Here is a 22,759-nt window from a genome sequence, read left to right as displayed (position 1 = left end):
GCTTGGAAAATTTATGCTCTGCCATTCCTTTAAGAAGCTCAAGGTGGCATGTAAAGTGATTTAAAGACCAGGGACAAGTAAAAACAAGAAACAGGAAAATAGACAGTAAGCAGGTACAGTGGTACCTCGGGTTAAGAACTTAATTCATTCTGGAGGTCTGTTCTTAACCTGAAACTGTTCTTAACCTGAAGCAACACTTTAGCCTATGGGGCCTCCCACTGCCACCGTACCGCCACTGCACGATTTCTGTTCTCATCCTGAAGCAAAGTTCTTAACCCGAAGTACTATTTCTGGGTTAGCGGAGTCTGTAACCTGAAGCGTCTGTAACCCGAGGTACCAATGTATTTGAGACAAAACAATACCCCCTGGTATGTCGGGGTACTAAAGCAGTCAATGGCTTTGACCACCAAACACCTTCTTCTAGAAGAGGAAAGGGTCCTCACAAGATTTCAGAATCCCACCAAGGGGAGGGGCAAGACCACATTCCTTGGTGGGCTCCTCTTTACCAACCACCTGAATTTGGGAGGACTGCTTTGTTGGGGGCTCTTGAACACTTGGCAGCTCAGTCGGTAGAGCGCGAGACTCTTAATCTTAGGGTTGTGGGTTCAAGCCCCATGTTGGGCAAAAGATTCCTTCATTGCAGTGGGGTGGACTAGATGAAGCTTGTGGTGCCTTCCAGCTCTCCAGTTCTATGAGGGACGCCAGTGGCGCTGTGGTCTAAACCACTGAGCCTCTTGGGCATACCAGTCAGAAGGTCGGCAGTTTGAATCCATGCTGTGTTGCAAGACTGAGGTGCTGAGTGATGGCACCCTTTGCAGTTGCTAGGCAATTTAAAGGCACTCAGTAGCCTTTTTCAGATTTGCCATGCAACCTAGCGAAACATATAGGGACGCAGGTGGCGCTGTGGGTCAAACCACAGAGCCTAGGACTTGCCGATCAGAAGGTCGGTGGTTCGAATCCCCACAACAGGGTGAGCTCCCGTTGCTCGGTCCCTGCTCCTGCCAACCTAGCAGTTCGAAAGCACGTCAAAGTGCAAGTAGATAAATAGGTACCGCTCCGGAGGGAAGGTAAATGGCGTTTCCGTGCGTTGCTCTGGTTCGCCATAAGCGGCTTAATCATGCTGGCCACATGACCCGGAAGCTGTACGCCGGCTTCCTCGACCAGTAAAGCGAGATGAGTGCCGCAACCCCAGAGTTGGCCACGACTGGACCTAATGGTCAGGGGTCCCTTTACCTTTACTAGCAAAACACAGCTGTCTCATGAATCTAGCTACCATGGGTGTAGTGGTAAGTATCCCCACCTGTCACACAGGAGACCGGGGTTAGATTCCCCGACGGGAAGCCATGGACGTGGGTGGCACTGTGGTCTAACCCACTGAGCCTCTTGGGCTTGTTGATCGGAAGGTCGACAGTTCGATTCCCCACAATGGCGTTAGCTCTGTCCCAGCTCTTGCCAACCTAGCAGTTCAAAAGCATGCCAGTGCAAGTAGATAAGTAGGAAGATCAACAGCATTTCCGTGCGCTCTGGCACTTGGCATTGGGTCCTGTTGCGCCAGAAGTGGTTTAGTCATGCTGGCCACATGACCCGGAAAACTGTCTGTGGACAAATGCCGGCTCCCTTGGCCTGAAAAGCGAGATGAGCGCCGCAACCTCAGTCGCCTTTGACTGGACTTAACCATCCAGGGGTCTTTTACCTTTTACAATTCTATGATTCTAACAGGTTCATTGGTGTATAACCAATGAACTATGATTTGAAGGCATGGATCCTTGAAATGGTGGATGGCTGGTCCAGACCATGCTGGTGTTTCTCAGGCTGCTCTCCGGAGGAAATAAGAGCACACTTCCTGCGGCTGCCGCCAAAGATACCGGCAGAGAGAAATAAAGCCTTAGAAGCGCCAAGGTGATTACCCCGCAGTTCATTTAACCATAGATACACAGTGAGGGGTTTCAATACAGTCCTAAAATGATGAGAGGGCACTCTTCCTTATACTGCTACCAATATGTTTCCAAGCCAATTCAAGGTGCTGTCTATAAACCATAAAGCCATTAAGTGGTCTGAGTCTTGGATATCGCAGGGAGCACTTGCAGAACTCCCCATAACGTGAGATTGGCTGGGGCAGCCATGCTTTTGGATCTGTTCTGAAGGTTCTGAAGGCAGCCCTGTTTAGGGAGGTTTTTAATGTTTTACCACTTTATTATTATCATTCTGTTGGGAGCTGCCCAGAGTGGCTGGGGAAACCCAGCCAGATGGGCGGGGTATAAATAATAAATTATTATTATTATTATTATTACTACTACTACTATTATTACTATTACTATTATTATTATTACTATTGTACAGCGGTACCTCTGGTTACGTACTTAATTCGTTCCGGAGGTCCATTCTTAACCTGAAACTGTTCTTAACCTGAAGCACCACTTTAGCTAATGGGGCTTTCCGCTGCCACCGTGCCACTGCCACACGATTTCTGTTCTCATCCTGAAGCAAAGTTCTTAACCCGAGGCACTATTTCCGGGATAGCGGAGTCTGTAACCTGAAGCGTATGTAACCTGAAGTGTATGTAACCCGAAGTACCACTGTACTTGGATGTGGTTTCTACTAACACGCTTAGCATTTTGTAAAGGTTATTAGATTGTGAACCTGTGGGTAACAGGCTTAGTTGTTGTTTTTTAACTTCTATATAGCTTTTTGTTTTTTTAAGTTCCGGATTATTTACTTTATCCTTTTCTTACATTTATGTGCTGCCTTCCATCCATCATGGAACCCAAAACATCCCATATTATGTATAAATAATAGAGTTTTAAAAATATTATTATTAGTGTTAGTATTGATTGCCATCATCCAATGAATCGCAGAAGCCGTCAGACCTAGCGATTTGGGCCCTGTGCTATGTTTGAGTTCCCTCGGAAGCAAAAGCTGCGCTGAAAGGTGAGCTTGGGACAGGATCCATTGGGGGGGCCAGGGCCAGAGTGCCCTTCACTCTGGCATTTGCTCTCCGCCAACCTGAAGTGACGTGGGCTGTGCTAGCTTTCTCATCTGCCCACTTGGCTTCCCTCCCCACCGACTTGTTCAATGGATTTGTTGGAATTAATCATCTTGGTTTGCAACCCTGGCGCCAAGCCAGCATCGCCGAGGCTGTCGCCATGGAGACAGCTCGGCTTGGGCTTGATGCATTTAATGCTTGATGTTTGTGAGGGAAAATGCAGCGTGCCAGCTTCCCTCCGCCCTGGCACGGTGTGGAGCCAGCACCGAGGCATGATTCACAAGGCAGACGGCGCATGAGACCCGTCACTTGTCCCCAACCCTGAAGGGATGTGTCACTGTGTGCGCACACCCCAGCCTGCTTTCGGGTCCTTTTCCATGTGTGCCTTTGTGGGTGGGGTGGGGTGGGGAGACAGAATCGACTCTCATCTCTGCGTTCGTGGCCAGGTTTTTGTCCGTGCCGCCTCCCTCTGTATCTGCGAATCTCTCTCTCTTTTTTCTGTAGAGCTCCCTTTGATGCTTGGGGAGCTGCAAGGCCTTTCTGCATTAAGAGATGCGCAGAACGCCAGCTTCCTTTTGAAATAAGAGGCAGGTCTTCGCCCAGGCTGCCGAAGCAGCAGATTCTGCTGAAGGATTCTGGGAAATAAGGCAGAGGAGCGACAGGTCATTCGCACTTAACCTAGCTCCTGTTCTTCACTGCAGCTACTTAAGTCTCTGCCTCTGAGGCCTTTATGACCCCAAGATTATATTTCAACAAAGCTGGGGACTGATAGAAAGGATAACCCAAACTCCTCCCGAGCCGTAACCATACTGTGGGCTGTGTGCAGATGATAGCTTAGTAGAATATTGTGGGGGGAAACGAAAGACAATAGATGATTGATGGCTTGATTGACTGATTAGATGGATAAACCCAATAGGTTTATTATGTTCAGGGAATCATAAAATTGAGTGAAATACGGTGGTGCCTCGCAAGACGAAATTAATCCGTTCCGCGAGTCTCTTTGTCTAGCGGTTTTTTCGTCTTGCGAAGCAACCCTATTAGCGGATTAGCGCTATTAGCGGTTTAGCGGCTATTAAAGGCTTAGCGGCTATTAAAGGCTTAGCGGATTAGCGGCTAAAAGGCTATTAGCGGCTTAGCAGCTTAGAAAAAGGGGGGAAAGCGGAAAAAAATCGGAACACTCGCAAGACGTTTTCGTCTTGCAAAGCAAGCCCATAGGGAAAATCGTCTTGCAAAGCAGCTCAAAAACGGAAAACCCTTTCGTCTAGCGGGTTTTCCGTCTTGCGAGGCATTCATCTTGCGGGGCACCACTGTATACTCAGAGTCGAGAGTGGATTTCATGCTCTTTGTTCAGCTCATAGTGGTGAGGAGGAATTAACGTTTCCCCAAAATATCTGCTTTATATACATTATTTACACAATGGGCTGCACGTGATTGGCTAATTCCGGGATTCTCTTGTAGGCCAATCAGGTTGTGGATTCACTTCCACCTGGAGCTGGATTGGGTGGCTCCTGCGGACCAGTCATACTGCTGCATTGTTCTAGGACCAATCAGACTGCTGCATTTTGGATCCTATTGTTCTAGGACCAATCAGACTGCTGTTTTTGGATCCTATTGTTCTAGGACCAATCTGACTGCTGCATTTTGGATCCTATTTTGTAGAGTTGGAAGGGACTCCAAGGGTCTTCTAGTCCAGGCACTGGGGACATTTTGCACCTGGCAATCGGCCACCTGCAACTAAGTGAAGATGCCTGGGCACCAGGATGGCACCTGATAGCTCCACCATCTGGAGGCGCATGCCTGGGCATCCTTGGATCTTGACTGCTTTCACACACGAGCAACACATCCTATCTGTTATATTTCACCTGCACAATCAGGATGAACTTCAGGAACCAAAAAGTCGTCTTGAAAATACGACAGCTTTCAAACTATCTCGGCTCAAGCCAACTAGGCATTTTGTTTTGGCATCTGTAACCTGGTTTAAGGAGCTGTTTGGTAGCTAGCTTATATATCCTAACACTGATCTAGACCAACCCCCTGCAATACAGGAATTCTGTTCTGCGCTTCCTCTCTCTCTCTCTCTCTCTCTCTCTCTCTCTCTCTCTCTCTGGGAGCTTGTTATCGTTGGCTAACGTTATAGTATAGGCATTGCTTTTTCTTCGCTGTGCTCTTTCAGCTCAGCTTCCACGATGAACAACACATTCCCCACCCACAAAGCTCGTCCCACCCCACTCCTCCATGGTCAGATTAGTTTTGTGCATTTTTTCCCTACTTCTGTAGCGGGTGGGTGGGTTGTGTTTTAAGTAATGTACAGGACATTTGCATGCTTACAACTAATCATTTTAGTTCTTTAAAAATAAAACAACCCCCCCCCTCCATTGACTCACATGATGAGTAATATACATACAAAGTTTGGATCAGTTTTTAAAGTTTTTTCTTGGTTTTTAAGGTTAAGACAAAAGTGTCTGCATACACACTCATCTTGAAAGCAGCAAAAGGCTGCCTCTTTGTAGATAATCATGTTCTGCAGTTTCTTAACTTTTAAAATCCATTTTTATTGTGTGTGTGTGTGTGTGTGTGTGTGTGTGTGTGTGTGTGTGTGTGTTTTTCCCCTTTCAAGCCAGAATTAGGTTCTTTGACTTTTTCTGGCCGGGTAAACCAGGGGAAGGTAGCCAATGAGTCTCAAACCCTCAGTGAGTTAGGGACTTCACCTGCATGCAAAGACAGGCTCTGGCAGATTAAATGGACAAGAGCAATAGTGGGTCCAACCGTCAAGAAGCCTGATCTCTTGTTCCCCTTCCTTCCCTCCCCCTCCCCTTTTTGTGAAGACTGCCCACTCTGGGATCCCACAGCTGGTTCTCCCCTGGTCTCCTCGCTGGCCCAAGTGGGACTAATTTAGCCAGCTAGCCCTGGTGATCATCCAATGTTTATTGGATGGATTTCCCCCCTAAATTGATTTTTGATTTTATTGTTATTTACACTTTATCCCATATTTTATGTTGTTTTTTGTAGCATCAATGAATTGTTTTGTTAGCTGCTCTGAGCCCGGTTTCCTAAACTGGGAAGGGCGGGGTATAATACCAGGCTAGACGCACCAGTGGTCTAACTCTTGTATAAAGCAGTTTCCGAGGGTCCTTTCTACCTGGCAAATCCCTTAAATGTGTCTTGGTGAAAACCGAAGACTTAAAAAGAAGCCACATGCCTGCCACACTTAAAAAAGGATCATACAGTGAATAGATTTGGTTCCTTTTGACCCTACAGCAGGCATGGCCAAACTTGGCCCTCCAACTATTTATATATATATATATATAATTTTTATTGGTTTTGCACACGTTTTCCAAACATAACATCCCATCTTATACAATATAACAAACTTTGACTATCATAGCCTAAAACTTCCGTCAACCTCGACTAATGGTTTTCTAACTTTCTTTCTGATTTTGCATTTTAATTTAATAGTTATTGCTATAAAATCCAAATCTTAAATAAACTCCTTCTTAGTCCTTTTTCGCAAGAATTCATATAATTCTAAACTTCTTGCAACCCGACAAGCGATGTCAATTGATTGATTATTATTATTATTAAGAAGGTGGTTTCTGCGTGTGCTGTAGAGGGAAGTGGGAGGCAGGTGGAGCTCATCCACCTGGGAAAGTAGCCCATTTAGAAGAAGGAAATAATTGATCCTAAACCTCTGCTGCCTTGTGGGTTATCGTCAGGAGAAGAAAAGACTAAGGAGTAAGCCCTACACAGATCCAGAGTAGAATACCTAAGATGGTTGGATGGCGCCTTGTACGCCTCCTTCCAGCAATTCCTGCAGCCAGGCTGGTGCCAAACGTCTTGCTCTGCTTACCTTTGGACCACATCATTGAGGCCGAGAAGGGGGTCCTGTCAACTGGGCAGCCCAAGGCCTCCAGACACACTGCCAAGGCTTGCACCCAAGGGAGGTTGCTTCAATGCTGCTAATGCAGTGATTTAACTTCACCCCCAGAGGTTCACTCCATTGTTTCGGATGCCAACAATGAGTCTTGTCAGATTCATATCCCCATTGGCTTCTATGGGTGGGGGGGACCTGTGGCCTCCCATGTGCTGATGGGTTGCCATCGGCCACAAGCAACAAGGCCGGTTGGTGGGGACGATGGGAGCTGTGGTCTAGGGCCACCGGTTCCTCACCCCTGGGTTAGAAGAAGCAACTGCATCCAGGATCTAGCAAAAGGGCTTTGTCTTCCTGCAGCAGGGCTTTCCTCCTTGTCGTCCTCTTGAAAATGGTCAAGGCACAATGACTGGACTGTAGGCAGGGTGAACTATTGGTGGGGCCGGTGTGGGGCCTGAGCTGATTTTAAAACGCTGCTTGTTTGCCGTTCAGAGACGAAGAGGAACTGCGCAAGTCGCTTTCTGAACTGGCAGACCCCAACCCCAAGTCCATCAAGCGCATCAGCAGCTGCAGCAACCCTTTCCTGGATTTCTCGCAGGATCCCAGCATCGCTACATACAAGCACAGCCTCCTCGTGCGCAAGAGCCATGCCGAGCCGGATTGCAAAAAGAGTAAGTCTGATATTGGTGGTGGTGTACGGGGCGATGAGGGGGCTTCCTCTTGGCAATGGCACGGGCTGCACTTGACTGCACATGAGGAAGTGAGCAAGGAGGTGCTGGTCTGTGCTGGGCATCGCTTCCTTTTAGCCCCACACAGGCAGGAGGAAACTTTTAAAATGGCATCGCCTTTGAAGGCAGGATCCTTGCCCTGTCTTTGGCCCAAGAAACACACCTTGCAAATATTTCAGCTTTGCCAAGGAGTGTGTAAGCAAAAAATTATTATTTAGGGAAGTTTTTAATGTTTGATGTTTTACCGTGTTTTTAATATTCTGTTGGGAGCTGCCCAGTGTGGCTGGGGAAACCCAGCCAGATGGGCAGGGTATAAATAATACGATGTTGTTGTTGTTGTTGTTGTTGTTGTTGTTGTTGTTGTTGTTGTTGTTGTTGTATAAAAGCTTATGCAGAAAGACATCCTCCCCAGTAATTTATTAATTTTTTAAAAACAACCCAGAGGGGCTAGTATGTGATCCGCCACTGATGTTCTCACATGTCCAGAATTGTGTGGTGAAACATCTATGGCAGCCAGGTCTGCTGCACCTGGAAAAGAAGGATGTTGGTCACCAGAGTCTTTGTCCGTGTCTCACATGAGGAAAGACCCGCCCCCCCCCTTTTATGTTCATGGAAACTCCCTGTATGACTAACTCCTCTGCCCTTACCCACACAGCGTATTGTTTGGATTATCTTTCTTGAGGTGCACCTACTGGGCACCTATTTAAAATCAACCCTCCTCTCTTATTTCAAAACAATTCAAAGGGAGTTGCAATTTTTTTGCCAGAAACAAAAGCCCACCAATTTTTCTGATCAATTCAGATTCTATGGGAGTTTGTTTTAACCAGCAATTACTGTCGCAAAGAGGCTCCGTTCACAAATTCCAGCCAGTCCTTTGTCCTTCCCTGTTCCTTAAAGTGTTTTGTATAAGCTCTGCAAAGTTACTCTTCCCCTCCTGCAGTCTTGTGGAGTCTCTGCCATTTCTAAAGGGTCTAGGATGGGTTTCTGTACTGTGCTGATGGCGCCACATACAGGCTGCGTCTTAATATCTCCCACTTCAGCACTAGAAATCTGGTGAGGAAGAAGTTGCAATTCAAAAACAAAAACAAAAAGCAGTGATGGTATGGTTTAGAACAGGGGGTGGCAAGGTTTACTGGCCATGGGCCAGATCACTCCCACAGAGATTTTCCGTGGCCCGAACTGGCACAGTGTAACGCCAGAAATCGCGTCTGTGAATGCCCAGACGCTGAAAATCGCATCTGCGCAGAAGCAATTTTCAGCGTCTGGACATTCGTAGACATGATTTCCAGTATCTGCATGTGCGCAGACGCAATTTCTGGCACTGCTCGGCGAGTCCCCGCGCCGCGCTGGTTTAGGGGGACTCGCCGAGTGGGCAGCTCAGTTCAGGGGCGGTTCATGGGCCGGTAAAACGGTCTTCATGGGCCGCACTCGGCCCATGGGCCACACGTTGCCGATCCCTGGTTTAGAACAACTTATCTAAGGATAAATGGCAATTCATATTTGCCTTAGCTGTGTACTTGGTGTTTATCTTCAGCTTCTTTGAACAGGGCCACATAAGCACTTCTGTCCACATGCATGTGTACTCAGAAGTAAGCCCCACTGAGTTCAAGTGTCTATAGGATTGCAGGCAAGGGTGGAATCCAAACGACATTCGCTTGAAGGAGCAGGTCAGCAATGTTCGAGTCGAGCATGACTTTTTCTCAGGAAGGATAGCAGAAGCTGCCGCACATCTCTAGCCTGGGGCAAGGGGGGGATGTGGGGATTTTTGTTTTGTTTCTTGCAGATTGCTGGGTTTTTAAAACCATTGCAATTTTGTGCCAGATGTGGCTGGCAGCATGGGACGATGCATAACCTTCAGGGAGGGCAATGGGAAAGTTGCACAGAGCGGTTGGGGGGGTGGAAGGTTGTACTGAAGAGATTGCTGGGGATAAACTAAGCTCATTCTGCCAGGTGACAGCCTATTCCCTTGGGTCTCTTTGTCTGGGCATGGTTTTGAATTAGGGGCAGGGGAGCGGGGTGCAAGGCGAGGACATTCTTCCAGGTTCAGAGGGCGCAGTTAGCACTCAGGGAACCGAGTCATTTGCCTGGTGTGAAGGTACCTGGCCCATCCCAAAGAATGCACCCACGCTGCACCCTCCATTTCCCCTGCAAAATCCTTCCTAATCCCAGGCAGCTAATGCCTTTTTGATCTGATTAGATGCTGTGCCTGTATGCTTCGTATCTGTTGCCGAGTACAGAATTACCTGGCAGGAGCCACTCGCTGCGCCTGCTTCCTCTAAGTGGAGCTTCAACAGCTTCCTGATGCCTCTGCCCTAGAAAACAGCAGGATGGGACCAGTCCTGTCCTTGCCAGGCCTCCCCCATACAGAATGTGCTCATTCCCAGACCCCCAGAAATTCATGCCTCCGCTGAGCTTGCTCCCCTCCCACCGAGGCCTTTGCCTAGCACCAACTTTTGTAATGACTCTTCTCCCTTTTCCTTGGCAGCCCCAAGAGGGAAGCGGGGGTGGAAGACTTTCCACGCGATCCTGAAGGGCATGATCCTGTATCTACAGAAGGTAACTAAAGCATGATTTCCATTGGCTGGAATAAGGGAGCCAACCCAGTTTTTCGCATGGGTTTTGCATGTTTTGTTCTGCTCCCAATAACTCCGTTCATTAAACTGAAATGTTGACTAGGAAAGCTGGGACTGAAGACGAGGAGTGTTGAGATTGGCTGGGCATGGAATTCATTTGGAGTCTCCTTTCCCCGCCAATTCCCTGCTCCCCCATCCGCCAAGTGGTTGATCTCAAGCCCCTGCCCTCATTTACGTACATGTGCAATTTCTGACATCTTCCCCAACTCTGCCCATAGCATGAGCTTTCCTACATGGCCAGAGAAATTATATTCTCTTGTCCTCAGGATGTTGTTTAGACCCTTTCTGAACTGAAAGTGAGACTGCACGGAAAGTCCAGCCATGTGTCACGCAGACCAGAGTCAATGTAGAAGATCATCTGCTGTGACAGTCTCTTCGCTTTGCCTTAGTGCTGTCGAGACGAGTGTCTCTTGCAATATCAGGGGGAAAGAGCTGCGCTTCTGCCTAACTGAAGCGTACTGTCTTGACACCCTTCACTTCACCGGACTGCTTAGGTCCTGCAGGGGTGGCCGGGTCCAGAGGATTAAAAACCGGGACACTAAGCTTGCATGAAACATTCATATTCCTGCTGTGCAAAATTTATGTGGATACTGCATTCTCGCAGATTCTGCTCTGCAGCAGCTAAAGGTTGCAAAACACTTTGCAGGTTCTGTTATAGTTAGCCTCGCGATAGCCCTGTGTAGTAGGCCTCTCAAGTGTTACGGGTCTTAATCCAAACTGAAACGGCATCATTTCCCTTTTTAGAACTCTCGAGGCATCTTGCAACTCTTCTTGCTTTTGTTAACCCAGAAAAATTGAAGGGTGAATCATCCTCCCCAATTTAAGACGAGCCTGAGATAATTGTGATGATTGTGCACATTTTTTACAAAGGGACAGGCCTACATACATGTCAGCTTCCACACCAGAAGTCTGGCTGAACTGCAGTGGGAGAGAAATTCCCCACCCGGCAGGCAGTGTTGATGCAGCCAACGCAATGCACATGTCCCCAAAGGGTTGCAAACAAAGAACATGGGAAGAGCATGCAGGATCAGGCCAGCGGCACATCTGGTCCAGCATTGGGTTCTCACGGTGTCTGAACAGTTGCCTCTGGGGAAACCTGCAAGCAGGATTCGATCACAAGACCCCTCCCTCCTCCTGTGGTTTCAGAAGCATTGCTGCCTCAGACTGTGGAGGCAGAGCACAGCCATTGTATCTAGCAGCCCTCAATAGCCCTCTCCTCTCCATGCATTTTGAGAGGGACGCAGGTGGTGCTGTGGGTTAAACCACAGAGCCTAGGACTTGCTGATCAGAAGGTCAGCGGTTCGAATCCCTGTGACGGGGTGAGCTCCCGTTGCTCGGTCCCTGCTCCTGCCAACTTAGCAGTTCAAAAGCACATCAAAGTGCAAGTAGATAAATAGGTACCGCTCCAGCGGGACCGTAAACGGCATTTCCGTGCACTGCTCTGGTTCGCCAGAAGCAGATTAGTCATGCTGGCCACATGACCCGGAAGCTGTACGCCGGCTCCCTCGGCCAATAAAGCGAGATGAGCGCCGCAACCCCAGAGTCAGCCACGACTGGACCTAATGGTCAGGGGTCCCTTTACCTTTACTCCATGCATTTATCCGATCCTTGGTGGCCATTGCTGTGGGAGCTGCCACTGGTCCTGCAAGCTAGGGATGATGGGAGTTGTAGTCCAAAAACAGATGGAGTCTCAAGTTTGGGAAATCCTGGTCCTAGTGGAAGCTAAGCAGCAAGTAGCAAGGACTACCTAGATTCAGTTTTAGGCAGCCACTTGGCTGTGTGATGGAAGCCTCAGGGAGACGACAAGTAGTAAGGATGGATTCAGATTCAGTCTGCCGCAGAAGAGATGTGGCACTGGTGCTAGTCAATGCCAGTGGGCAGAGGAAGGAACAGGAGGCGGTGAAGCCCATGGCTGGCATAGGGTGTTAGAAGAGATGCAACATGATTCAAATTTGGTAGGGAACATTGGGTGGAATGGGACGCTGGGTGAGACATGCCTTTGGCCTCATCTATCGGGACACTTCTTAGTCTCCTGTGAGGATGGCCTTGCAAGAGCAGCCATTTTGGAGAAGCCATATTTGTATCAAGGAATTATTTTCACTGCAAAACTCATATTGCTGGAAGCTAACCAGGGACAGATGCCCCCACGCCCTTGTAATGAGCAGTCCTGTGAAATGCTGGATATCTGTCAATACTTCCAGAGCTCCATTTGGGCAGTGAGGGACTACTCATTTATTCCTGAACGTTGTTAAGCAGAAACACTTCCTGCTTTAGCTGTCTCCTTGAGCGCTGCTAAAGAAGCAAGGGCCAGCCAGCCAGGGTAGTTGTGGTCTGCACTGCGTGCCTGAATTGAAATGAACTGGACAGCTATAGCAAGACAACTGCATGACTTAGATTTTGCACAGGAATGCCCCTCCCCGAATGTGGATGTTTAATATGTTTGTGGCAGTGTGTTTATGAATTTTGGTTAGGAGAATGGGCAGGGTGGATATCGCAGTACATAATGGCAAGACATAACCCAAGACCAATAATGAATGGGAAGAAAAATGCCACCCAGAGTCTTTCAGAGAGCTCCTCTGCTTTCCAAGCATTTTTACAAAAATGCCCACCTTCCGCCAATGATGACACATCTAATAAATATTAAGCCGATGCAAATTTTATATACGTATATATACACACAAAACTCAACTGAAGCGTGTAATGGTATATCTGCTGTAGTCCAGTGTCCTGCCTACCAGATCTGAGGTCCCCTTATTTGGGATTTTCCGGTGTGGATGTGCACAAAGTCCCAATCTGCAGTCCTAGAAGCCTCTTGGTACATCACACTCAAACCTAGGATCAGACTCTTGAGATGCGAGGGAGAGCTCCATGCCCTTTTGGCTGGGGTCAGGAGGAGCAAATTCACCCACCCACTGTCTGCCTGCCTGCGTTTCAGGAGGAGTACAAGCCTGGCAAGGCCCTGGCCGAGGAGGAACTGAAGAACGCCATCAGCATCCACCACTCCTTGGCCACCCAAGCATCGGACTACAACAAGAGGCCCAACGTCTTCTACCTCAGAACGGCTGACTGGAGAGTCTTCCTCTTCCAGGCCCCGTAAGTTGATCGTCTTGGGGCCCATGTTGAAAGCCCTGGGCATCCAGACAAGAGGGGAGGGAGAGCGAGAAAGGGGAAATGGCTTGCTGGGAAGTTGGGAAGTTGTCGCTCCCACACTGCCCCCTTTTCTCAGATTCAGCCGCCTCTGTGAGCTTAACCAGAGCAGATCTTGCTTCAGATCTGCTCCAGTTGCCTCTGCTTTAATTTTTTCCTTCCTTAAGTGTCCCAGCCACTTACAATCCCCTTCTCAATTTGGTTGCGTTTCTCCAGAGTCACAGAGTATGCTTTGGTTAGTTCAGCCCTGTCCTAGTCTGGCTCCAAATATAGGCCTGTCCCTTGTTAAGACACATAAATACACACAAAACACACACACAAAACGCTTTTTCATTTTTTAATACAAAACCTGGAAGAAGCTGTGGTCCTAGTGCAAGGAAGGAAGGGGAACCTCATCTGTTGACTTTTGCATCTTCCTCCAGGAACACGGAGCAAATGAATTCCTGGATCACACGCATCAATGTGGTGGCAGCCATGTTCTCCGCACCCCCGTTCCCAGCTGCTATTGGGTCTCAGAAGAAGTTTAGCCGCCCGCTGCTGCCCAGCTCCACCACACGGCTGTCTCAGGTAAGCGGAGGACCAGGCCTCTGCCACTGAGAGGAATTGGAGAAAGAAGACGTGGTAGGGTTGCAGGATCAAAGAGGCTTGTGGGCACCTTAAAGGCTAACAAAGGATGGAGCAGGAACTGCCATGTTTAGAAAGGAGCTCCCTTGAGGGGCAGGGATGTCATACACAATCTACATATATTTGGGGGGGGGGAGACTTCCAGAAGACAGCATTAGAAGGCACCAACTTAAGGGCGGGTGGAAGTCATTGTACATGTTTAGCTCAGTGGGGGAAAATAGGGGTGCTGGAGAAGCCCATGCCAGCAGCTTCTCAGCCTCTCTGAAAAGGGGATGATAATCAAATCAAATTTAAAAGAGCTGCGGTGCAGGGGGATGGAGGGAAAGGAAGTTAGATGGTGAGGCTGGACAGCTGAAGTCAAGGGAACTTGTTTCCTTCCTTTTCCCAGGAGGAGCAAGTAAAGAGTCATGAGGCCAAATTCAAAGCCATGGCAGCAGAGCTGCTTGAGCACCGTTCCTCCCTGCCGGAGAAGAAGGTCAAGGGCAAGGAGTACGAAGAGCTGAAGCAAAAGGAGGAGTACCTGATATTCGAGGTCAGTAAGGGAGCGGGCAGGTGCCCCCGAATTTGCCACAGCCTGGTGGTAGAAGTTCTCACAAGGGAAGTGCCACCTTTACAGCCAAATCAGTCCTATACTGGGGCTGCTCGCCAGAGAGAGGTGACCTTTGCAAGCCCTTCCTGGATCAGACCAAAGCCCACCAGGAAAGCCACAGTCAAGGCAGGAAAGAAATGTCCCAAGGCAGCTGACACTGCCAGGCAGAGCAGGGTGGAAGCCCAACGTAGCGTTACGTGAACATTTCATCCACACAGGGGCTTCTGTTTGGGAAAGGAAACTTTCTCCCCTCCCTGCATCCCCCCTCCCCAGCCTTCTGGAGCATATTTGGGGAGAGCATAGGGGGCAAAGACCCATTGCACAAGCAGAAATCCTTGCACTGACATGATGGGTTATAGTTTAATCCTGCTTGCAATTCCTCTGTAGTTGGAGGTACATTCAGCAGCTGCTGAGACACCTGTAGCCCATTGTTCGAAACAAGCCAGGCACATTTTGCTACTGGTGCAGGTTGAATTAAGACTACATGGAGATTTCTGGGCCCATGGCCAGTTTTAAAACCTCTGCCTTAGTCCATACCATGTGTGTTTCTCCTCCTTGCATAACTGGGACAAGCAAATTGTTGTACGAGCAAGCTACAGTCAAGGAATGTAGTTGAGATCATAAAATCATATCGTTGGAAGGGACCACAATACTTACCTATTCCAACCCCCTGGCAAATAGACACTCCACTGTGGCAACTGCTTAAGGTGCCATATACAGCTTAGCTTATATAGCTGAGTTTCTAACACTGCCATAGCCTGCCCCGTATCTGTCTAATCACACTATTTAAAAACATTTTAATGTGTTTTGACTGCAATCTCTCTCTCTGTTGACTACCCCATTGGATTTCTTAGGATAATTATGTCTTGTGTCAAAATAAAAAATTTCCTTCCAGTAGCACCTTAAAGACCAACTAAGTTAGTTCTTGGTATGAGCTTTCGTGTGCATGCACACTTCGTCAGATACACACTTCTTCAGTACCAAGCTCATATCAAGAACTAACTTAGTTGGTCTTTAAGGTGCTACTGGAAGGAATTTTTTTTTGACTATGGCAGACCAACACGGCTACCTATCTGTAACTATGTCTTGTGTGAAACACACCCTTGATTCTCCCAAACCAGCAGTTTGTCCCTTTTTTGAGGTGCATGCGTTTCAGGATTGTGAATTTTTATCTCTCCCCAACTTTTTTCTAAACCTTCACATAGTAGTCTTTCTCCCATGTAAACTTACTAGCCCCAAATGTTTAGGCCTTTCTTGTAGGAAAGATGCTCAGACTCTTTTGATCTGTGCCTTCCCCTGCTCTACAATATCCTTTTTGAAATGGGGGTGGGTGCGTGGGATAAGAACCACACACAGTATTTCAAAGGATGGGCAGGGTTCAAATCCTGTCACTGCCTCTCAGGGTTATTGTTGAGGGCAGAGAGCCATGCAAGCCAGCTTCTCCCCCCTGGAGCAGAAGTGGGGTCTGAATAAACAGGATAAATAAGGGGTGTGATGTGCAAAGGGGGTCCCCCCCAAACCAGCTGCCTCTCACGTCTCTCTTCCCTGCAGAAAACGCGCTATGGGATCTATGCTACCCTGATGCGGGCCAAGCTGAAGACAGGCTCCGAGGACCTCACGGTGCTAGAGGCCGCCCTGTTTGAAACAGCAGCCGGCGCAGAGAACAGTGTCAAAAAGTCGCAGTCCATCCCTTCCCTGAGCCAGGAGCCAGTCGGCGGGGGACCCAGGATCAAGCGCAGTAGCCGACAAGCTGCCAGCGGTCTGCAGAAGTCCTAGAAGGGTCAGGGGCCTGCCAGGAGGGTGCCGTGCCCGTCCTACAAACCTGCATGATTTCATTATCGGTGGCCGGGAGCCGCATCACAGAAGGCCCGAGGCCTCTTCTTCGCTGCGGGACAGAGCCTGTTATCCAGGAGGAGGGGCGACCACAGTTCCAGCGTGTGCAGCCTTCCTGGTCTCGTGCGTGAGTGAAGCGACCAAAAACCCTCGTGCGACAAAAACCACAGGGCTGTTTTCCAAACCACACGCAGCGGCAAGAACTTTCCTTTCTCCCTACCCCCTGCGCCACCCCCATTTCTTGCAAAAGTGAGAAGGGGTGGAAAGGGCTGAATCCTGGCTGCCTCCACACTGCAACTCCGCCCCCCCCCCCACTTTTCCTTGCCCGTTTCTTACCGTTTTTGTGATAATATTTTACATTTTTTTAGTACCCGGCAACACTGAATCACACTGGCGACAGATAGACACTTGCTTCGTTTAAGCAGGAACCGTTTGGCCCAGAGCTTGGGGTGGCAAGGGCCCTGATCCCTCCTGCAGACACGACGCTTGCACTGGCTGCCTACAGGAGCACAAGCAACTCCTGCACGGATGCCCAATTCATTCTTCACCACCAGCAGCTGTCCACCAGCATAAGCTGGTCCTCGAGTCACCCTGATACTTGTTCGGGGCTTGGGGGGGTTGCCCTTTGGCTTCAAGGGACCAGCACTTAACAGGGTAACCAGGGACAACGGATGCCTCCCGGGTGGCAGCCTGACAAAGCCATAGTAGGGGGTGGGGAACCCCCTCCCAAGAGCACACCCCCTCTAATCCCTCCTCCTCCCCCCTATGGAGATCACTGTGGATGATGAGCATGCTGGCCTCTTTTTTGGCCTAGTTGATGTGGGGCTTAAACAATGCAGGGGCCAGAACTGAGTGGCCCATAGTCCTAGCCAGAATACATATAGATTAATCTCACAAGGGTGGGTGGAAGGTTCTGAAATTGCCAGGAGCATTTCCACCCCTCAACCAGTGTTTCCTCAAACTTGGGTCCCCACCTGTTGCTGGAGATGATGGGAGTTGTATTCCAGCAACAGCCAGGGACCCAAGTTTAAGAAAAGACGGCAACCCCCCTGGCTGCACCCAGCCGGCCTGCTCCTTCTCACTTGTCACTTCAAAGGGCTTTAAGGATGTGGCTCCAATACTTGCTTAAAACAGCAGGAGATGGGTTAAAGAAAGCCCCAGGTGACAGTCGGGCGGGGGGGGGCGGGAATGGGACAAAAGCAAATGGGAAATTCTGCAGACGTAAAGAAGGGCAAAGGGGGGGGGGGAGCAGGGGACTGGCTGGCTGTTTCCAGCACTGACTCTCTGAATGTGTCAATTTTTTATTCTGCTCTTGAATTGACTGTAAAAAAAACAAACCTAAAGAGCTCTGTACAGTTTCTTCCTTTAATTACCTAAGTAAAACTTATTCAAGCACCTTCACTGACCTGCTTCTCCCTGTCCTAAACCAACTACAACAGCTGCTCCTCCCCAACTGAAAAAAGATAGCCAGAGGGGGCCACTGCCATGGCAGAAGGGTAGCCATTTGGGTTACATAAGGAGCAGGGAGCTGCCTGACCCTTGTGGAAAGTAGGGATCCCACAGCTCTCATTGGGATGCCCAACTGCCACCAACCCTGACCATTTGGCCATACTGCCTACCATGGCTGAGGAGCAAAGGGTCAAGCAGCTACTGGGTAACTAGTTACTTGGAGCAAGGCCATGGCCACAGGGAACAAGGCACACCACTATTCAGACACGTGAAATACTGTAGGGGCCGGAGAAAGCTAAACAGAAGAAGTAAAGACGCATGGTTGCTATGCATACGCATACAAACAAAATGGACATACCTGGGGGGTGGGGGGGACCTAAAGAAAGACAGCATGAAGGGCTGAGCTGGAGGGGGGGAAGGATCAGATGTACCATGTGACAACAACAGTAGGGTTAAGGAAGGAAACAGACAAAACCAGGCAGCTATCGGGTGGAAGAGAATTCTACAAAGCTAATACCAGCACAGTGAAATACGGTTTGGGGCCCAAGAGCCCTCCAGCTAATTTGGGGCAGTTCCCTCTCTCTCCATCTGCTGCCATTCTCCAAGAAACACAGCCCAAAAGGAGCTGCAGAGGGGTGGGAGGGAAATGGCTTTGCCGGACGCCTCCCAACTTGTGCAACTCCCTGGATGCTAACTACAGTTTATCAGGGTTAGAGACTGGAGAATGAAAAGAATCAGACAGGAACTAGAGCAAAGTCTATACCGAGTTCACAATAAAGCAGCAAGCAAAAATGGAGGTGTGTCTGGAACAGCAGGATAAAAGGAGAAGCTGAAGAGTAGAGCAACAGCAGTAAGAGAACACAATGGAAGAAAGTGAAGACAGTGAAGAGAACACTGCAGCATTTTTGCAGGTTATAGCAAGTTCTGAAAACTTGGGAGGAGGGGTAGAGAATGGCGCTTCCAATTTTTACCCTGATGATTTGTAAAAGCAGTTTGAAAGGCTTGTTGTATTCTGCATGGAATACAGGGCAATGTGGAAGAGGAGAGGTAGTGAATCTTTCCTAACATTAATAGGCAAGGCTGGCAGAAAAGTGGCACGTATATAAACCACTCTGCTATGGAAGAAAGCCTGGCTTCTGAGCATCATCCCTGGAAGAGAGAACTCTGCTCTTGGATACCAGAAGCCGCAGCAACACACCAATCCAGATTCTCACTGCCTAACAGCCACTTGTCTGTCACTTGCTGGGGTCCTGACTAAGCTCTCCTCCTCAAGAACCACCTGCAGCCAAGACAAAACCTTGGAGCAGAAACTGTGGTCAAGAGGGAAATAAAGCTCAACCACAAACCTGGGTTCAAACAGCACACTAAAACCTTGGCTAAACCGCCATGTTGCACTAAGCTAAAATGGACCGAGGAGGCAAACTGCTCCACTCTCCTCCTCTGAAACCAGCATGCTCACAATGGTTTGACTTAGTTTTACATATAAACACAGCCTGTGATAAACTAATGGAACATTTTCTTAACAGCCTGAAACAACATTCACTAACCTTATGCTCTCTAGATTCTTTTGGACCACACTGGGGTTGATTGGAGAGGTAGTCCAAAACGTCTGGAGGACACCTGGAAGGCAAAGGGTCTAGAAAATTGCATTAATCAGCATAGAATCATAAAGTTGGAAGGGACCCAAGGGTCATCTAGTCCAACCCTATGCAAATTGCAGGAGTCTCAGCTAAAGCATCAATGATGAATGTACTTTTGATGCAGACATAATCACCCTGGGATTTTTATTTATTTTAAAAAATTATCCACAAAGCACAAGTCTATTCTCTATGACAGAAGTCTTTTGAAAACTACAAAGGCTTAGAAATTGGAGTGCGGTTGTGGCAGAACTTGTCAGTCATCCACTCGATACTTTTGTCCTCTGATGCGCCGGTTTCCTTCTTCTATCCAAAGGGCCAAGTTCTCCTGAAAAGGCCTCTTCGCTGTGTACATGCAAATTTGCATCATTTATTCCCTTCACAGAACTGGGGGGGGGGGTGTTCTGAGCCAAGGTTGGAATTTTCAGCTCAGAAGACCCCCCCCCCCCAACAAACCAGCATGGATTCCTAACTGCAAATCTTTACATCAAAGTTTTAGCTACTCAACATTGTAAGAGCTCTCCCCGTTCACACACCTCTGACTAGGAAGCACAACTGTCAGCAGCTACCAACGGCCAGAACATCCTTCTTGCTTCGCTTGTCGAAACTGCTTACTGACATTGAATGGCATTCTTTGTCACTTGAAAACAATGTGCCGATTGGACACCTGCTGATAGGCAATTGTTAAAATTGCATGTTAGCAAATTTTCCAAGATGAGCCATTACGTAAGGGTTTGCTCAAATCCAAATTTGATCGTAGGACTAAGCAACAAATTTGTTCACAAGGTTCTGAAAGGGCTGTTACCCTGCTTCACATGGCACGAGGGTTGTGCCAAACGTAGGGTTTCTTTCGTCTGAACGCATTTTGGGGGTTCCGCCCCAAATTACCAAGCCACAGGTGAAAATTCAGTTCTGTAGAGCCATTAATTCCCAAGGAGAAGACAGGCACCTGAATCACTAGGACTATAAAAAGGCACTAAAAGGGGACCAATTTGTGGGGCAGTCCAGGAGCTCAGGAGTAAACAGCATCCATTGTCCAACGAAACCTAACCCATCACAGGTGACATGGCTGATGCCGGGGAGCAAGGTTGTCTCAGGAAGAGCAGAAGACGCAAAGTCTTGATCAGGCTTGGAATCAGAATTTGATAAAAGGCACCAGGACAAAACAACTGCTTATCCCTATCTCCCACATTTGGTGAAGGTCTGGTGAATGCAAGGCAGGCTGGGCTAACTGCAACAGTCCTTCCTACATTGTGCAGACCAGCCGTGAAAATCAGAGCTGCGCCGCGCTCTGCACGGCCTTCCCAGCTCCTGATGCCCGAGTCCTGGGTCCGAGAGGCACACGTCCGAAATCACCCTTCCCCCAGCGAGGCTCCGGCTTCTCTCGTATCAGTGCACTTGCTCCTGCTGGCTGTGAGGCAAGAGAGGTGGGACTTCCAGCGAGGAGGCTGGTGGAAGCTTCCCAGGCAGGGCTGCTGGCTCCTCTTCCACGGACTGGCTCCCATAGGCGCTATCTTCCTTCAGCTCTGAGAGAGGCAGACAGAGATAGCCGTCAGCAAGTTATCCGATGTAGTCTTCCTGTCCCTGCAACCCCAGCTCTAACGTTCCGTATCTGTACCTGTACTCTGTAGCTTGACGAACGTCTCGGGTCTCTGCAGTAACTTCACTCCCTCCGTCAGTCCCATGGAGTCAAGTGCTTCTAGCAGACCCTTGAGGCTGCCTCCAGCAAGCTGGGGGGGTGGGGGGGAGAGAGAGAAACACAGAGGGTTCAGAGGGGACCTGCTAGGAATAGGTGACAAAGGAGAGGGGGAGGGCAAGGGACAGAGGAGGATCTACTAACCTCATAGCTCAGGAGGAGTCTTCTGCTGGGCGACTCTGCCCCTCTGTAGGTCTCCACCAGGCTGCAGAGGCCCAGTCTCTTGGCTAGCTCTGCCCAGTCTGCCCCTTGGCAGTCATGGTTCAGAAGCTTCTCTAGACTCTGGAGGGTGTCGCTATTCAGAGACAGGACGCTTCCTGGAGAAATCAGAGACAGATGATGACAGACGATCACTTCTCTGCACAAAGGTGCCTGTCTCTGCCCCGAAAGCCATTGCCTCCTCCCCACACCCGACCAGGAAAGCAGCACCTACAGCCCCCGCTAAAGAAGAATAGATAAGTAAAGCAATGAAATAGGTTGAATCAGCAAAGCTAAATGCTAAAATAAGAGAACTTGGTGACATTTGTTTTTCTTGAAGAATGAAAGCCCTTTTCAGATTATTTGAAGAAAGACTACAAAATGAATCTGTGAGCAGGTTTTGAACTTTGAGCGACATAACAATTAAAGATTATTGTGTTATGACTATGTTAAATAAGAGAGGAGGACAGGGTTCAGCAAGGGGGGGGGGATAAGAAAAACGTCACGGAAAATGGGATGGGAAGTCAGTAATATATAATATATTTTAATATGTATTGGAATTTTATATACATCGATGGCCAAAGCCCCCTAGTCCAAATGTGAAATGATGCACAGGGGTTATTTCTCAGCGGGACCCCAAGCGGAAAAGAAGCATTCACTCACCTTGCCTGGAAGCAGGAGTCTCGGCAGACTGTTCCCTTTCTGGGTTCTGCAGCAATGCTTGCTGCAATATCTCCCGCACCTGGAAGGAAAGAAGCCTTGGTTACCTCTAACTGTCCCCTAAGCAGGTTATATCAGGAGAGATAAAAAAGAGTTTCTTCTACTGAGTGCATGGGGATGGGGTCCGTCCCATCACAAAACATGGGGTACAAAGGGGTACACAGAGAGCTACAAATAGCTATGATCAGAGGTGGGCGATGATCCAAACTGCCTTAGCTGCAGGACGCTCTATAATCCAGAGGTGGACAATGTAGCTCACAACACCTGGAAGGGCAACACAACAAGCCTCAGCCAACAGCCAGGAATGATGGGAGCTGCAGTCCAGAAGAGGCTGGTCCAGAACAGGGTTTCCCAAACTTGGGTCCTCAGCTGCTGTTGGACTACAACTCCCATCATCCTTGGCCATTGGTACTGCTAGCTGGAAGAAGAGGAGGAGTTTGGATTTGATATCCCGCTTTATCACTACTCTAAGGAGTCTCAAAGTGGCTAACAATCTCATTTCCCTTCCTCCCCCACAACAAACACTCTGTGAGATGAGTGAGGCTGAGAGACTTCAGAGAAGTGTGACTAGCCCAAGATCACCCAGCAGCTGCAGGTGGAGGAACAGGGAATCGAACCAGGTTCACCAGATCACGAGTCTACCACTCTTAACCA

General features: G+C 48.8%; 2 protein-coding genes and 1 long non-coding RNA gene across 8 annotated transcripts in view; 1 reads left to right on the top strand and 2 right to left on the bottom strand.

Annotated features, from left to right (window-relative positions):
- Nucleotides 1–16,808, top strand: part of PSD (pleckstrin and Sec7 domain containing) — a 121,502-nt gene extending 104,694 nt beyond the window's left edge. For all 5 annotated transcript variants that reach the window (XM_081191540.1, XM_081191541.1, XM_081191539.1 and 2 more), the window contains 6 exons: nucleotides 7,344–7,522; nucleotides 10,065–10,135; nucleotides 13,148–13,305; nucleotides 13,782–13,926; nucleotides 14,372–14,515; nucleotides 16,124–16,808. In XM_081191540.1, coding sequence (XP_081047666.1) covers nucleotides 7,344–7,522; nucleotides 10,065–10,135; nucleotides 13,148–13,305; nucleotides 13,782–13,926; nucleotides 14,372–14,515; nucleotides 16,124–16,348 — 922 coding nt within the window. In that variant the 3' untranslated portion in view covers nucleotides 16,349–16,808. The remainder of the gene's footprint in view (nucleotides 1–7,343; nucleotides 7,523–10,064; nucleotides 10,136–13,147; nucleotides 13,306–13,781; nucleotides 13,927–14,371; nucleotides 14,516–16,123) is intronic.
- Nucleotides 14,914–16,115, bottom strand: LOC308585849. The gene is made up of 2 exons (XR_014007627.1): nucleotides 15,642–16,115; nucleotides 14,914–15,421 (listed from the first exon to the last, which is right to left on the bottom strand). It is a non-coding gene; the product is annotated as an uncharacterized lncRNA (long non-coding RNA).
- A 2,813-nt stretch (nucleotides 16,809–19,621) lies between the features above and the next one.
- NFKB2 (nuclear factor kappa B subunit 2) overlaps nucleotides 19,622–22,759 on the bottom strand; it is an 85,066-nt gene continuing 81,928 nt past the window's right edge. For both annotated transcript variants that reach the window (XM_081191600.1, XM_081191599.1), the window contains 4 exons: nucleotides 22,049–22,127; nucleotides 21,332–21,504; nucleotides 21,110–21,221; nucleotides 19,622–21,017 (listed from right to left, as the gene is read on the bottom strand). In XM_081191600.1, the coding sequence (XP_081047726.1) occupies nucleotides 20,881–21,017; nucleotides 21,110–21,221; nucleotides 21,332–21,504; nucleotides 22,049–22,127 (501 nt within the window). In that variant the 3' untranslated portion in view covers nucleotides 19,622–20,880. The remainder of the gene's footprint in view (nucleotides 21,018–21,109; nucleotides 21,222–21,331; nucleotides 21,505–22,048; nucleotides 22,128–22,759) is intronic.

The sequence above is a fragment of the Podarcis bocagei genome (assembly GCF_964188305.1).
Source record: "Podarcis bocagei genome assembly, chromosome: 4".
NCBI lineage: Eukaryota > Metazoa > Chordata > Lepidosauria > Squamata > Lacertidae > Podarcis > Podarcis bocagei.
Note: the sequence above shows the minus strand (reverse complement) of the source record. Positions and strands in the feature narration are given on the sequence as shown.